At 38.5% G+C, this 17,517-nt stretch overlaps 1 protein-coding gene across 1 annotated transcript; it reads left to right on the top strand.

Moving 5' to 3' along the window:
* Nucleotides 1–1,503: 1,503 nt before the first annotated feature.
* Nucleotides 1,504–12,512, top strand: LOC109699283 (NXPE family member 2-like). The gene is made up of 5 exons (XM_074066688.1): nucleotides 1,504–1,599; nucleotides 3,683–4,416; nucleotides 9,051–9,112; nucleotides 11,388–11,603; nucleotides 11,977–12,512. The coding sequence occupies exons 1-5, from the start codon at nucleotides 1,504–1,506 to the stop codon at nucleotides 12,510–12,512; spliced, it is 1,644 nt and encodes a 547-aa protein (XP_073922789.1).
* Nucleotides 12,513–17,517: the final 5,005 nt, after the last annotated feature.

The following is a 17,517-nucleotide window of genomic DNA, read 5'->3' as shown; positions in this document are numbered from 1 at the left end:
TTCTCCCAATAAAATCCTATGTACAGCCTTTGCTGATTGCTATGATGCAAATGTGTCCATGGTGGACAATTTCATATAGGAAGAGATGCACACAACAGCTTCCCATTAGCTAACATAAAGAAGGTTACAGTATGCCTTGACCTGTGAAGATTTCCACAGAGACATCCTGAAGAAATTTGGACATGGAGAGATAAAGCTAAGGAGTAGGGTCTGGGTGAAACATTGAGTTAAGAATATGACATTGTCAGTCAATAAGGCTCCGAAGAATTGTGACCAGCCTTCATTTTCAGGTCAGACAAGTGGAATTTTCATTAAGAGTACTAAGTACAAAATGGATGCAGAGATGATGACAGTATGGAGGATGGGATTAATAAATTTCATACTCTGCCATCTAAGAAATTCTTAGAAAGAAGTACTCTGGACTCTCAAAGGAGCCAACTCTGGAAAGTTTGTAGTTTCCATGGAAATATTATACCTGGCACACAGAAGTACAATTGGTTGGTTATCAGGATCAGCACCTTGTGATGGCTGGATCATCAGTCTACAGTGAGTAGATGAGACCTGAGGAGATTGTCCTTTTGGATGAGGGAATCTGTTCTGCAATGGTCAGGAAGGAACAGAAACTTAAGGAGATAGAACATGGAGCATAACAAAGGTGCACGTGAAACTAGAGTTTCAGACCCCAGGCTGCATTGCAGGAGTCCCACACATCAGGTCTGACAGGTGGCATCCAACACAACCAATAAAGAGGGGTAATGAGGAGGAGTAAGGAAAGGTTTATTGTTATATTATTCAGCATGAGCACAGCACAGGAAGAGCCAAAGGATGCACCTCAGCCCATCTTTGGGGTTCATACATGACATTTAGGTTTAAAGGAAGAATTTGAGGCCATTGGTAAAAGATATTCACAATTATTAAACATTCTGTGTTAAAGAATGATCTGATTGGTCATTACTTCTGTCCTGGTTTGAGGAGGGGATAGGTTCAGTGCAGGTGGTAAAGCTGAATTGAAAAGCAAGATTCTGTTTCTTAAATTATTCATTTAATATATACTCAAGCATTTTTAAGGGCATCTTCTATGTCACGCTTTATAACATAAGAATAATCTTTCATCTCACATCAGATTTCCCTGCTCTTCCCACAAAGAATATGCTGATTAATTAATGTTTCTGCTTCTCATTGAAATTGTGGCAAGTGCAACTGTAACAAGGTGTGACTGAGAAACTACAGTGAAAAGGAGAGACTATGCAGGGGCTTTGATTCCCATGTCAAGGTCAAGGAAGAGGAAGTAACAGTTCTAACTGAATCTTGGATAAGGAGCAGCCCATAGGCAGACAAGGGGATTGGTGGTATGTCTGTAAGGATGGGTAAAGAAGAAAATGGCTCACCAGCAGGAACAAAGTCTCAGAGCAAATTACGGATAGAAAATAAAGTAATGAGTGCAGAAGGTCTCCCTTCTCATGTGATTCTCCCTCTTGTGTCGTCTTTCCTAGGACACTCATCATGTCCTCAAATATGATGCTTCAAAAAATGCTGGTGTTGACATCTCTTTTAGTAGTTGCCTGGATAATTTTCACAATTTCTCAAAACTCCACAAAGGTAGGAACACTTTTCTCCACTTCAGCTTGAAGCTTCCACCTGTAGGACCTTTATTGCCAGAATCCATGAACAGCTATGCCCCTCCTCTCCCACTCCAATTTTGCTTTCTTCTCCCCTTCTATGCCTTACTTCACAGGGCTTGTGAACACCAACTACCTCAGTTTCCTCCTTCACATTCATTCTTAGCCCATTCTAATCAGGCTCCTACATCCCAAATGCCACCAAAATACCCCTTGATAAGGCCATCAGCTTCGGTCACTAAATAAAGATCACTAAAACCAGGTTAATATATTCTTAGATCACATAGGTCCAGTTTCCCTTGTCTGCTAATTTTGCCTATGATTTATTTTTCCATGCAAAAATTATTTTTAGAAACAGTTTCCCTTATTGTTATTGGATATTAATTAATAATTAGAAAAGTTTTCAAAGATTATATAGGAATTCTCCCATGCTTACTTGTATTTTCATTGGTATAGTTCATTCTCTATATGTAAATACTTTCCATGACAGAGGTTATTCTGTAAATAGCATGAGGCATTTATCTAATTTAACTTTTCCCTATGCCTGTTCAATTATTCTAAACTACTCAATAAAAATTCCATCCTTTCCTCCCACTGATATTTTCTTTTTCCTCTTTTAAAATCTGCAGTACTGGGGTTTGAACTCAAGGCCTTAGATTTGCTAAGTCAGATGCTCTCCACTTAGCCATTCATCCAGCCTTTTTTGCTTTAGCTGTTTTTCCTTTAAGATCTCATATTTTGGCCCTGAGCCACCCTTATATGCTCCTACCTATTCTTCTGCTTTAGAAAGGATTATGGATATGTACCTCCATTCTCACCTTATTGGTTGAAATAGGGTCTCCCAAAGTTTTTGTCTACACTGGCCTCAAACTAATAATCCTCCTACCTTAGCCTTGAGAGTGCTGGGGTTATAGGCTTGGCCCCCACAATGGATCACACATGGATTTTTAGGTTTGGTTTTGTTTAATACTTACCTTGTTTTCTAAAATAGAGCATTGGAAACCCCAGATCTATAACCATTTTTTCAAGCGTTTCTGATGGCCTATGAGGTTTTTGAGGAACATATATTCTAGGATGACACATTGTGACCATGCTTCAGACCATGTGGCCTACAGCCCAAGAATCCATATTGTGAGTAAAGCCTGGCAGACACTTCTGACTATCAGCAGGATTTGGAAACCACTGAATTTGAGGACCTAAGAAACACTGCCCAATGCTATAAGTGTCAGTGACCTCTAAGTTTCTAATGGCTTCACAGTAAGAACTTAAGAGAGGTTTAGGTGGTTTGTGGAGGGAGGCTGCCAACAATGCAGGAAGAGGAAAGTAGTAGGAAAGAGCAAGAGCCAAAAGAAAGGAAGCAGTTAGTCTTACCAAACAAAAGTTATTCTTAGCAAACCAACTATGTTAGAAGTTAGATGGTATACTAGTTAGATCTACAGGAGGAAGTAGAAGAACTAGGGAGTTAAAACAGGCTAAGCCACAAAGCCATGCCAAGACTAGACTTTACCTAAGAGTCATGAGAAGCCAAGAAGGATTCTTAAGAGGTAAGGAGACATGTGCAGAGTTTTGCTATAAAAGGACTGACTTAGCTACATTGGAAAAAAGTAAATAGAAAGCACAACTGTCCTCATAGCTTCTATAGGGCTGGTGGAGTGGCTCAAGTGGTAGAGTGCCTGCCTGAATAGCTCACTCTTGAAGTAACTATTACAATTCAGGGAGACAGTGGGGAGGAATAGATAGGGTAGAAGAGACATAAAGGAAGAACTAAAAGAAATTAGTTATTGGGTATAAGGTATATATGAAAAGGAAAAGCAAATTCTCCATCTTCAACATAAAACCCACGTGTATTTGCTCACCTTTATTTTTAGGTTGAATATATTTATAACAACTCAAGCCATCTCTACAATATTGAGGAAAAACAAAAATGTCTAAATTTTATTCAAAATTGTCAGAGTTTAAATGACACAGATGATGGCATGAAAATGAATATTCAAATCCATCATACGTAAAAATGACTGAGATCAGGGTCATTTCATAGGATAACACATTTCTTGTCATTCCAGCTTTGGTCTGCTCTAAACATATCCATCTCCTTCCATCACATGAACACCTCTACAAAATCCTCATGCCCTGAAACACCAACGACACCAGTCAAGTCACCAACAGAAACTGAGCTACGAGTCAGGGAGATCATGGAGAAACTAGACCGGCTGATCCCACCCAGACCCTTCACCCACATAAACACCACCACCAGTGCCAAACACAGCACAGCCACCATCCTCAACTCTCAAGACATGTACTGCAAGGGGGACCAGCTGGACATCCTGCTGGAGGCGAGGGACCACCTGGGCCACAGGAAGGAATATGGTGGGGACTTCCTAAGGGCTAGGATGTACTCTCCAGTCCTGAAGGCAGGAGCTTCGGGAAAGGTGACAGACTTCAATAATGGCACCTACCTTGTCAGCTTCACTCTGTTCTGGGAGGGTCAGGTCTCCCTTTCTGTCCTACTCATCCACCCCAGTGAAGGGGCATCTGCTCTCTGGAGGGCAAAGAACCAAGGCTATGATAGAATTATGTTCCTAGGTAAATTTGCTAATGGCACCTCCCAAGTCTTCACTGAATGTGGCCTGAGCCTAAACACAAGTGCTGAGCTGTGCCAGTATCTTGATGCTCGTGACCAAGAAGCTTTCTACTGCGTGAGGCCTCCACGTGTTCCCTGTGCTGCACTCACCCACATGCAGTCCAAGAACAAGGACATTTCCTATCTTAGCAAGGAAGAATGGAGTCTTTTCCACAGGTAACCATCCTTCAAATATAATAAGCAATGGAGAGAGGTCAACCAAGCTCTGTCTAATAGCTTTGCCTAGTCAAATGGTCTTATGCCAATTGATGTTCACTAAGTAATAATTAGGTCCATCTTTCAGCATCAGCTCAGCTGGTTTTATGTTCACAGGTCTCAAATAGGTTCATTCTAGAACTAGTTGCCAAAAGTATATCCAGTGAAGTGGTTTATACAGTATGTATTTTTTTCATGATGTATAATACTTCCAGATTCAGTCATTTATAATATAGTCCATGAAATAGTAATTGTACATAATATTAATAGATGTTATACTAAAAAGATGAATAGTATCTTTCAGTACCTTTTAATCCAATGAATTATCAGTCTTATAACGTACCTTCCACCTATCCCTGAACCCAGTCATTTGTGTCTGTCACTGTTGCCTTTATCCTTGTGTAAGCTATTATACAAGCTAACCTCAGTCAGGTTATTCCGACAATCTCTAGAGCTCCTTTCTCTCAGTCATGTTTCTTTTGGTCCATTTTTTCATTGCACCTAGACTAATGATTCTAAAACACATTTTTTTTACTTTTATTTCCTTAAAACCCTTAATATAACCCCATGGCTCAAAGGGTCATATTAAGACCCTCAATCTCAAATATGTTTACAAGGACTTGCCTAATTCTGTAGATTCTTTCCTCACCTTTATGCTGATTTACTCTCTGTTAGACAAATAGAACTCCTTTTACTTCAAAAATGGACTATGTTCTTTCCCAACTCTGGCATTTCATAGCCCTTGGTTTAGACATCATGTCCTCCAGGATGAGGTGCCACTCCTTGTTGTCTCATTGCATTCACTTCTATTCCAATATACCACTTACTACAACATTAAAGCTCTGAAAAGAAAGAAGCATAACAGTATTTTCACATTCACTCATTCAGTTTATAATTGACAGTTTTTATATTCTAGACACAGTTCTAGGTATTGGGAATTAACATTATAGTGAAATGGAAAGACAACAAGCAAATATATAGAGTTATAGCAGAAAGTCATCAGAATATGGGATTTGAATGTGATGTTTGATACTATTTTGAAAGGATGGTCAGGTTAGATGAAATGTCCCCTCTTTGTGTCTCCGTAACCATTTTCCCCTTATATACCAGCCTTACCTTCACTTCTTGTTTTCCCCATCATCAAGGTATGAAAAAATCTCCTTTGTCTTATGGTTCATCCCAAAGAGGCTGGGCTTTTTCAAATACACTTTTCATTAATAAGCAATAAAATAAGGGCTGTCTTGAGCAGCAACCTGAATGAAGTGAAGGAGCAGGCCATGTGATTTGGGGAGAAATGCCAATCTCAAGAGAAGGAATAGGACCTGAGTAAGAGCATGCTGGGTTGCTCCAGGAACCATGAACAGGGGCCATTGTGTGCCAGGAAGCCGTGGAGAGCCACAAATTTGCCTCACAGGCCCAGCACAACAACAAGAAGGATCTCAATATCTGTTGAAGCAAAGAACTAGTGTAATACAATCTGGACAAATGATTAAATAGGTTTATTTATAGAAGTACTTCTCAGAAACTTTAATGTTCATCCCTTCCAGAAGGGATAGGACATTTCCCAAACTTATTTCACTGCAGAGCAATTAATTTATGGATCACTTATGTTTGCACACTTGGAGAACTTCTGCTATATAAAAGCCTATAGAAAGTCTTTTTATGACTTATGTTCAGAAGAGCAAATTGAATAGAGTAGATTCCTGGAAATCCAATTCAAACATTTTCATGACACAAGGGGACGGGGAACAACCTCTCTACAAGATTTCTCTTTCACCCCTGCCTTACCTTCACATGTATAGAAAAGTTCATACCTTTATCCTAAGGTTTAGCCAAAACCTTAGGATTTGAAAAACCTGGGCTTTTTCAAATAAAATTTTTACTAATAAGCAAAAGAAAATGATCATGAAGACATAGAGAAAGACCTTTTTGTTTTGAAGATCTCAAAACCGTGTCTTAACTCTCAGGGCTGGGCCACTTATGCCCAATTTCAGACTTCCTCCTGCCCATACCTAGAATCCTTTTAAGGCAGACTTCATTGTAGTCTGGGTTGGAGAAACCATACTGGCGCGGTCTTCTGGCTATGTCTAAGGAAATCCGAAATACAACCACAAATATGTACAAGTATGGCAGATTTATACATATTTTGAGTCTTAGTATTGCTTCTCAAGGAGGCTGTGCTCATGACAATAAGGTGCTTTACTTCCCCATCAACTCATTTCCTTCCCAGATTCCCTGCTGTCTTCAAGCTGTCAAGTCTCCCCCCCACACCCCCCCACACTCACACTGCATGAAGATGGAGATCTGAGTCTCATTACAAGTGACTTAGTGCATATGCAAGGAGCCAGCTTCACAGGTGATTACGCACCCAAGAACTATCAGGGACCATTCCGTTGCTAAGTTCTAGGGTTCCTTTTAGACCCAAGTCAGGGTCTATGACATCTTTCCTTCCCATGAGCCCAGGGACTAAGCCTGTTCCCTTTCATTTCTAACATAGAAAGTACATTTTGTTGCTAGGGTTTTTTCTTCCAAACTTGGCTGCAGAATTAATGATGCTACCTACACAGCTATTCACACCTTCAACATTAAACAAGAAAAGTCTTTTTGCTTTTTACTTTAAGGGTTTTATGGAAAATCATGATGTAAAAATAAACAAAGTATTACTGCATGAGGAGGCATAATACAGGCAACACAATTCACCATTCTCTTAGGTTCTACTATGGTCTGATATTCCAGGCCATTTTCTAAAATGTAAAGTATACACACACAATTACAAAGCCAAGAAGCACTAAAATGAATGTATTAGTGCCACAATATTTTAATCCTAATTTTAATGTACCATCAAAGTTTGGCTTTAATAGTGAAATTTACAAGGTCTTGGTCTCTTTTCAGCATTACCTGGGAGAAATGAAGGAAAATAAAGGTTTGGTTTGATTCAAATTTCCCACTGAGACAAATTTTTAATCTTGTGCCAAAGATAGATCTGATAAGATCCTCAGGAATAATTCATTTTTTGAGTGATTACTGTGTGTCAGGCTTTGTGTTAGATGGCTCCCTTATGACGCTAATCCTTAGGAAAATACTCTAGAGTGACTGTGATTATGCCCATTTTACTGATGAAGAAATTTAAGCACAGTCACATTAAATAGCTTGACCAAGTTGCATGTCTCGTAAACTACAGTCATACTTGGAATCCCAGTCTACCTTATTCCAAGTCAGAGAGCCTTTGCACTTCTCCCAGAACTCCCAACTCTCCAGGCAGTCATCACTCTCCATCCACCCTGGCTTCTAAGTTCTCCAGCCCTATAACCCTTGGATGAGGCAGATACTAGTCTCACTTGCTTTAAACTCCTTTCCTGGGATTCAAGCAATCCTCCTAAATCTCAGCAAGCATCCCTTTTTTCTTCCTGCAGGTTTCTGCAGCTCTGTCTCAGGAAGTCCTAACTTCCCTCTGAAAGATTTCAATCTGATAGAATGAATTTGATTTGACCAGATATAGTCACTAGCCTAATTGGTGGGGCTGATACCTTGAAGTGATGCTTACTGGGCTAGGCACTTGGAATATTACAGTGAAAAGAGCAGCCTGATTTGTACTCTCAAGGAGGTAACAAAATATGAAAAGTAGACTCCCGAGGATTTGTGAAGGTGAAGGACGGATGAAGATGAAGCTGGAAAAGTATGCTTCTTGGTCCTTATCCTATAGGCTGTTAGTGAAAAGTCATAGAAAGATTTGTACTGGAGAATAAAAGAGGAAACAGAGAGGTTGGGCTAAAGCAAAGAAGCAGAAAGTAAATATTGTAATAACCTAGAACAAAGTTTAAACTTGTACCAAAGATAGATCTAATGAGATCCTCAGTAATAATAATTGCTACTTTTTGTTTCAATATCATGTCCCTAGACTAGTGGCTTCAGCTTTACCCCAGAACTTATTAAAATCTAAATTCTTGAGTCTCACCCCAGAACTATTGAATCAGAAATTCTGGGAGTGAGGCTCAGCAGTCTGACTTGTTAACAAGCACTCCAGGTAATTCTGATGCATTCTCAAGTTTGAAAAGAACCAGACTAACAAAAGTTTGATGACTGCTGGCAGAGTGCCTCAAGAGGTAGAGCACCTGACTGGCTCTGAGTTTAACCCTTAATACCACCAAAACCAAAAGTTTGATGAGGACCTGAATTGCTACAGATGACAAAGATGAAACAGAGTTTATGTAGTTTGTGGTAGAGAACCATTTAGAAGGTGAAACTAAAGGATAGACAGATAGATGATAGAGAGATAGATAGATAGATTAGATAGATAGATAGATAGATAGATAGATAGATAGATAGATAGATAGATAGAAAGATAGATGATAGATAGTTTTGATTGATGGCATATGGAAGGCAAGTGACACTGAATCTCTAGATCCCTTACCAGTAGCAGGAAACACTTTTCCAAAATACTAACCCAATTACTTCCCCCAGAATATCTTAAATGGCTCAAAATATTGAAATATCCGCAGAGAGTTAACAGTGCTTCATTCCATCTAAACCAGCGTTATATTCTTATTTGAATAGCTGGGCAGATGTTAGGTAACTTATTTTCTCATTTCTTGAAGGTCCAACATAGGGGTTGAAATGATGAAGAACTTGGGCTCCATCAAGGTCTTACCATGTAACAGTAAGTCTAGTGTGCTCTTGGCGGTAGTCACAATTTACTTTTTTAAAAATTCATTTATTCACATGTGCATACATTGTTTGAACCATCTCTCCACCACCACCCTCACCCGCCCTGCTTCCAGGCAGAACCTGTTCTGCCCTTTTCTCCAGTTTTGTTGAAGTGAAGACATAAGCAATAATAAGAAGACAAGGCGTTTTTGCTAGTTGAGATAAGGATAGCTATACAGAGAGATTCCTAGCATTGCTTCTATGCACAAGTGTGTTACAACCCAAGTTGATTCATCTCTACCAGACCTCTTTACTACTTCCCAGTCACCTTCCCATATTGACCTCTGTTGCTTTAAGGTTTCTGTATTAGTTCCTCTGCTCTGCGGACATCAAACACTTTCATGTTTTGGGTTTCCTCCCTATCCCCATACCTCCCATGTGTGTGCTCTCCCCTTATCATGTGACCCAAGTCCAACAACATTGCTGTATTTGTCCTAGATCTAAAGTCCGCATATGAGGAAGAACATATGATTTTTGGTCTTCTGAGCCTGGCTAACCTCGCTCAGAATGATATTCTCCAGTTCCATCCATTTACTTGAGAATGATAAGTTTTCATTCTTCTTCATGGCTGAGTAAAATTGCACTGCATTTACTTTTAAAGGATTGTCTTAGTTTGAGACATACTTAGTATACATTAACCATTTGTCTTATTTTCTGGAACAAGTTGTTTCAACCACCTTAGGTTTTAAATAAGAGATTTCATTCTTAGAAATTATTTTCACATAAATTTTACCCAATTTTCTCGTGAGAAAAGACTAGGGAAACCATTAATTTCAGATTTCTTCTTTCAGAATGTACATGTAACTTGTATTTAAAGTTGAGGTTTTATCCTCAAAAGTCAATAATTGGGTGCTGGTGTTGTGTGAGGTAGATTCTAACTTCTTTTTTTCAGTCAAACCACATCATTTGAAGTTCTATGAACTAGAAATTCCTGTGAGTCTTATTAGTTTTACCACATGAACATTAGTGGTCAACACAAACTCATCTAATTCATAAAATGATGTTTCTGCTACATTGGAACTAAAGTGAATTTTGGTAAGGAAAATGACTTCCGTTATAACAGCTAGCAGGTATACATTTGCCTATTACCTCTTTTTCATGCACTCAGCAAATGTTTGCTGAGGATCTAGTGCATGCAAAGAACTCTACTAAACCCTGTGGAGAACATAGATATGAATAAATCATGAGCCCAGAACTAAAGCTCACAGTCTACGAAAAAGACAGATCTCTCATCTGTCTGGTCAACCACCATCCATGTCCAACTTCTACACCAAAGAACGTTCCTGCACTCCTGAGGAAACTTGAGTCCTTATTATACATTTTTTGTTTCCCTCTTTCTTGGACAGTAATTTCTATGAAACTCAGGAAGCTTCTTACAAGACAGTGCCTGACTGTTATTGAAGGGGCCGGGGGGCCTCAAACGACATAAACAAATCTAATGTAATTCTCCATGGTTAGATGTAAGTTCTTAAACTTATAGCTCAAACTCCAAAGATGAAGGTAGATGATCAGGATGTACTTTTCTGGTGACAAATATAAAAGTTGTCTCAGAAACTTACTGGGTGAAAGCTCAGTATGAATTGGTAAATACAGACTTGGTTATTTTAATAGTGAAACATTCAGAACAAAGAGTCATGGTCTTGCTTTTTTTCTGCACTAGTCAGACCACACTGAGAATAGTATGTTCAGTCCTAGACACAGTATTTAAGTATGTAAGATTTTTTTTGTTGTTAAGCTAGAGAACATGATTCTGGTTCATACAGAATGAATAATTTGTTATACTCATTTGATAAACATGTTCAAGCTTCTTTCATGGGTAAATACTTTGAGCTGAAGAAAGGAGACTTAAAATTTGGCAAAGCCAATGTTATCAGTGAAATAAACAGTTTACTACTGAGCCCAGCTATTTCATGGCCATCCATTTCTTCCTGACTTTTGTTAGCTGTCTACAGTTGAGTGGTCTTGGGGATAAGGTGGATCCCAGGGAGACATTGAGAATGCACAAGAGAAAACACATTCCAACTCCAAGAAAAACTATTCAGTGAGAACTCCTTATTCATCCCTTTATCATGATTTCATTAAATAAATATTTGTGGATGAAAAGAAGGCAGAAATAGAGAAGTGAGGGTGAAAGGATGAGAGGAAAAAGAAGAGCAAAAATGAGAACAGTGTTTCCAAAATAATTTGTGGTGATACAAATTACTTATTGTGGGACTTTTTATTGCCAGAGAGTGAGAACATGAAAAAGAAATGTCAGATTGGAATGAAGTCTCCTTTCCCCAGTGGTTATACTTTGAAAGGAAGGTGGATTACAACATTTTGCCAGCAGATCAAGTTCAATGCTACAGAAGATATACGTGGCTGCTTGGAAAGAAAACTTATTTACCTCATGGGAGATTCAACACTGCGTCAGTGGATTTACTTTTTACCAAAAGTTGTGAAAAGTATGTATTTTATTTTTATCTTAAAATTACAGTTGGCTTTTGAAGGTTTTAAAAATCATAATTAGAGTTATTTGATTTCTTTTTCTGATCTTTGTTTCATTATTATTATTTTATTTTGCCAAATTTTGGCTTTGGGCTTTTAATAAAAAGTTAAATTTTAACTTATAATCACTGATATTAACATTTTTCTATATACTCTGATAAGAGATTTAAAATTGTATTAAGGTTTTAATGCATCTGATAATTTCTCTGCCTTGAATAAGCAGCAATTCTCTAAGTAGAGAAGGTCTTGGTTAGAATTTTACAGATGTTACATTATTAAATTATGTCATCTTTGTTTTGTTAAAAAATTTATTGATTTGTTTTCCATCAGCCTTAAAGGTTTTTGATCATCATGGAACCGGGGTCTTTAAAACACATGTTCTTCTGGATGCTGAAAGACATATTTTAATTCAGTGGAAAAAGCATAGCCATCCATTTGTTACCCAAACGCTGTTCTCGGTGAAAGATGAAAACTACATCCCACGGCAAATTGATCAGTTGGCAGGAGACAGTGGCACAGCAATTGTCATTACCATTGGCCAACACTTCAGACCCTTCCCTATCGACATTTTCATCCGTAGGGCCATCAATGTTAAAAAGGCCATTGAACGTCTACTCTTGCGAAGTCCAGAGACCAAGGTGATACTTAAAACTGAAAATACCAGGGAGCTATCTTTTAATACAGAGATATTTAGTGACTTTCATGGTTATATCCAGAATCTTGTCATAAGAGACATTTTTATGGATCTCAATGTGGGTATTATTGATGCCTGGGACATGACAGTTGCATATAACAATTATAATGTCCATCCATCTGATGTTATTATTGGAAATCAGATTGACATGTTCTTAAACTACATTTGCTAGAGGAAAAATACAGAAAACTAGCTCTAGTCAATCTACTGATGTTAATGTAATCAAGGTATGAAGACACGTCTTCTTTTGAGACAGTGTTTCACTAGGTATTCTAGGCTGTTAACTCTCTGTATAGCCCAGACTGGCTTAAATTCATCATCCTCTCGCCTCAGCCTCCTGAGTTCTGGAATTGCAGGTGTGCACCGCCCTGCCTGACAAGAAATCAGATTTTTAAAATTTAAAGTGTACAGTTCAGTGGCATTAGTACACACTCACTATGTACAACTGTCATTATGTTCCAGCTCCATAACCTTTTTATCATCCCATACAGAAACACCAAACCTATTAAGCAACAACTTACCATTCTCCCTTACTCCAACCCCTAAAAACTTTATCATATCTTTTTGTCCCTATGTATTTGACTATTCTGGTCATCATAAAGTACTTGTTCTTTCGTGTCTGGCTTATTTCATTTAGGACAATGATTTTAAGGTTCATCCATGTTGTACCATGTAACAGGATTTCCTTTGTTTAAAGAATAAATATTATTACTTAGTATGTATATACCACATTTTGTTTATTATTTATCTGTTGATGGACATTTGGATTATTTTAACCTTTGGCCATTGTGAATCGTTCTACTTTGAAGAAGAAACCAAATGTAAAGACTTGTGTCCAAAATCAGAGAACAGGAGAGTAGTACAGGTCCCATCTGGGCTATTGGTACCATAGGAGGGGGAGGATATGGGAATAGCATATAGGAGGGCGAATATGGTGCAAATACTGGGTACACATGTATGTAAGTGGAAAAAAAGACCTGTTGAAACTTTTCTAGGAATGGGAGTAGGGGATAAAAGAGAATGATAGAGGGGATGAATTCAAGTTTGATATATTGTAAGAACTTTCGCAAATGCCACAATGTGCCCCCAGCACAATAAAAAACATTTTAAAAAATGATATTAGAGGTTTTCTTCAAGACAAAATGGCCTTCTGTTACAGTGTATTTATCAGCCTTGCTAAGAATGCAATGTTGTCAATTCATGCGCAGTGTGAAAGCTCATTCATCCTATCATTTTATCCTACTTTTCCCCTAAGTTTGTCACAAATTCTCCCAGTGTCTTCAATGCCCTGTCAAACTATGCTTTCTCCAAATTAGAGGCAGAGCGATTAACAATTAGCTTGGCTTGGAAAGTGGCCAAACAGAATGGGTATGTTTGCAGACTTCAGGGAATGCTGGAGATCCAAATGCCCAGTTAGTCCCTTGTCTCTGGTTTTGAAGGGTCTGAGAGAACTGATTTAGGACAGTTATTCATAATTCAAGTCAGTAGTTTTAAAATTTAAGCAAATTGTAGGTGTGTGTACCCATATATCTGAGGTGAAAATACCATTTCTACAATCAGGTACATATTTTTACTTCGGTGCGGACAAGCATTTTAACAATTGTTAAGCTTTTAATGCTCAACTTAGATATAAAAGCATTTCAGATGGGTTTTTAAAGCTGTTTAGAGTTAAACAAATTAATAAGAAATGTAGGAATTCTACTTTGTGAAATGGTTGGAAACGTGATAAAGATCAAAAAGTGAGAATGGTAATGAATTGACTGTTAGAAGACAGAATGGAAACCTCTGCATGGTGATTCTTGGGCTACCAGTGATATGGGAGGTGGTGTGGAAAGGGTGGTTGTTGTTAGGTGAAGAACTAGAGGAGATGGGAGGGAGTTTTAATGTTCAAAGATTATTGTGTAAGATGGCAGGTAATCTGTTACCTGAGGAGTAGATTGGTGAAGAGATTAGGGCAGTTATAAAATATCCTAATTACTCCAACCATTCACTCAAAGTGGGACCTGGTACCATGACCGGCCTTGGTTAAATAGATGAGCAAAAAGCTGATGGGACTGAGGCAGTAAACAAGTCCAGCAGAAAAACAAAGCCCTTTAAGTGGATTTAGTGGTAAAACCACCAAACAAGCTCAAGCACATACCGTTGCATTTGGAAGCACTAATCACTTTGAATTTTGCCATAATCTCAAAGCCCACATTTGACCTTAAAGGGAAGGGCAGAAAAACTAATCTGTAGGTGATTACAAATCAAGAAAGGCTCACCAAGCTAGATTATGGAATACTTCTGTTACTTCTTAACAATGAACTGATTTCGGTGTCTCCAAATTCAGACCATTTTGTAAATTTTCATTTTTCTAAGTCTCACTGTGACATAGGTCACAGGTACACAGGAGGAGTACAAGTCAATTTATTGAGATGCAGGAAGAACATTTTAGAGGACATATGTATATTTCTCAATCTCTTTTAGTCTTTATTCTGCCTTTTTTCTTTAGTTCATTGATTATGAAGAAATATCCAAAAAGTTTGGGAACTATTGTCAAGTAAGCAATGGCCCCCAAAATTCACAGATCTGTTCTCAAATGACTCTTCTTAATGCATCCCAAATTTGTTATAACCAGGGAGCTTCCTTTAGAATGACACACAGGCTATAGCACTATATTGTCCAGTGTAGAATCCATGCTAAGATGAGAAACTTTCTGGTTCTTGGACTGCATGTGGGTGCATGCAGCACAGGGAACATGTGGAGGTCTCACGCAGTAGAAAGTTTCTTGATCTTGACCATCAAGATACTGGCACAGGTCAGCAGTTGAATTTAAAGCCAGGCCACAATCACTGTAGACCTGGGAGGCACCACTGGAAAACTGGCCTGTGAAGATCACCCTGTTATAGCCTTGGTTCCTTGCCCTTCAGAGAGCAGACACCCCTTCACTGGGGTGGATGAGTAGGACAGACAGTGAGACCTGGCCCTCCCAGAACAGAGTGAAGCTGACAAGTTGATGCCGTTGTTAAAGTCTGTCACCTTTCCTGAAGCTCCTGCATTCCGGGCTGGGGCAGACATCCTGGCCCTCAGAAAGTCCCCCAAGATTCCCTCCTGTGTTCAAGGTAGTCCCGTGCCTCCAGCAAGACATGCAACTGGTCCCCCCTGCAGTACATGTCTCGAGGGTTGAAGGTGGCTCGCTGTGTTTGAAGCTGTTGGTGGTGTTCATGTAGGTGAATGGTCTAAGTGGGAACTGCTTGTATAGTTCTGAAGGATTTCCATGACACTCAGGTCAGTTCCTGTTGGTGACTTAACCAGTGTCACTGCTGTTTTAGGTCATGAAGATTTCTCAACAGTTTTAGTTAAACCCCTGTATTGTACAAAATAAAACAGGAAAAAGAAAATATCAGTGGGTGAGAGGATTGAATTTTTATTAAGTGGTTTAAAATAATTGGAAAGGAATTGGGAAAAGTTAAATTGATAAATACCCTATGCCATTTACAGAACAACCTCCATTGTGGAAGATATCTACATATAAACAATGTAACTATTTCAGTAAAGATATAAGTAAATATGAGTGAATTCCTACATAGTCTTAGAGTGGAAATAACTTTTCTAATTATTAATTAATACCCAATAGACATAAGGGAAACAAAAAAATAACTTTGGCACAGAAAACGAACTCATAGGCAAAATTAGCAGACAAGGGAAACTGGACCTAGGTGGTTGAGGAGTATACTCACCTGGTTTTAGTAACACGTCTTTAGTGACTTTGAAGTTGGAGGCCTTATCAGGGAGCATTTTGTGTTTGGGACATAGGAGTTGGATTAGAATGCATTCAGGACGAATGGGAAAGGAAGTAGAAGTAGAGATGGTCAGTGTCCACAGGCCCTATGAAATGAGGTGTAGTACAGAAGGAGAAAACAGACTTGAAATGGGAGAAAAGGGGCAGGAGTGCTAACCAGTTCTGGCAATAAAGATCCCATGAGTACAGGCTTCAAATTAAAGTAGAGAGAAATGTTCCTATCTTTATGGAATTTTGAGAAATTATAAAAATTATCCAGGCAACAACTAAAAAAGATGTCAACATCCGCAGTACTTTTTGAAGCATGGTATCTGAGGACATGATGGGAAAGATGACATAAGAGGAGGAATCGGATGAGAAGGGAGTCCCTCTATATACATTGTTTTTTTTCCCCTGTAATTTGCCTCTGAGACTTTGTTCCTGCTGGTGAACTACTTCCTTCTTCACTCTTCTTTACAAACATACCATATGCCATTGTCTGCCTGTGGACTTGCTACTCCTTATCCAATTTTTATTTAGTACTGTTGCTTCCACCTCTTGACCCTGACATGGGAGTCAGAAACACCTCCTGTGTTCTCTTCGTTTATTTTGCAGTTTGTCAGTCACAACAGTTATCAGAGTTGACCTTTGCACAATTTCAGTGCGAAGCAGAAACATTAATTTCTCAGCATGTTCTTTGTTGGAAGAGTAGGGAAATCTGATGAGATGAAAATATTATTCTTATATTACAAAACATGCCATAGAAGACATCCTTAAAGAATTCTTGAATTATGTTAAATGAATAATTTAAGAAACAATCTTGGTTTTCAGTCCAACTCTACTACCCATCCAGAAACTACCCCAGGTTTCTATCTTTAAGTGAATTTCATAATGTGTGAGTGACAATGTCGGGTCTGATTTACTTTTTTTTTATGCCTAGAATGTAATATATAATGATAAGTTTCCCCAATACCGAAAGAAAATCCAACATGATTATAATTGCCCTTTTTTGAAATTGAGAGTCTCAATCTCCTCATAGATTTTAAAAAGTGTAGTCTGTGTTTTTACTTCTTGTTTAAAAATATTGAGTATTTACCTAATATGTGTCTAGTTCCATGGAGTAAATGGACAAAGTGAATGCAATGACCAGTCATGCAGGTTAGAGTATGGTAATAGTCGGATACTTTTGGTGGCCTATGGAAACCTATTCTTCACTGCTTCTCAGTGTTGTCTGCATACTCCCGCTTGGCAGAAATTTTCATAACCTCTTCTTGCAGTGCACAGACTCCTCCATCCCTCCCACACTCTGGTAAATCTGGAAAATTCCTATTCATTGTTGGAATTTCAGCTTGAGTACCCATTGTCCTTTCCTTAATAGTTTTAGTTAATAAGTCATTCCTCTGGGCTCTCCTACTCT

The sequence above is a fragment of the Castor canadensis genome, chromosome 2 (genome assembly GCF_047511655.1).
Source record: "Castor canadensis chromosome 2, mCasCan1.hap1v2, whole genome shotgun sequence".
NCBI lineage: Eukaryota > Metazoa > Chordata > Mammalia > Rodentia > Castoridae > Castor > Castor canadensis.
Note: the sequence above shows the minus strand (reverse complement) of the source record. Positions and strands in the feature narration are given on the sequence as shown.

Coding starts and splice junctions, on each gene's coding strand:
- LOC109699283 (XM_074066688.1), top strand. CDS start 1,504: ATGTCCTCAAATATGATGCTTCAAAAAATGCTGGTGTTGACATCTCTT. Junction 9,113..11,387: donor CAAGGTCTTACCATGTAACA/GTAAGTCTAGTG, acceptor TTTTATTGCCAG/AGAGTGAGAACATGAAAAAG. Junction 11,604..11,976: donor TTTACCAAAAGTTGTGAAAA/GTATGTATTTTA, acceptor GTTTTCCATCAG/CCTTAAAGGTTTTTGATCAT.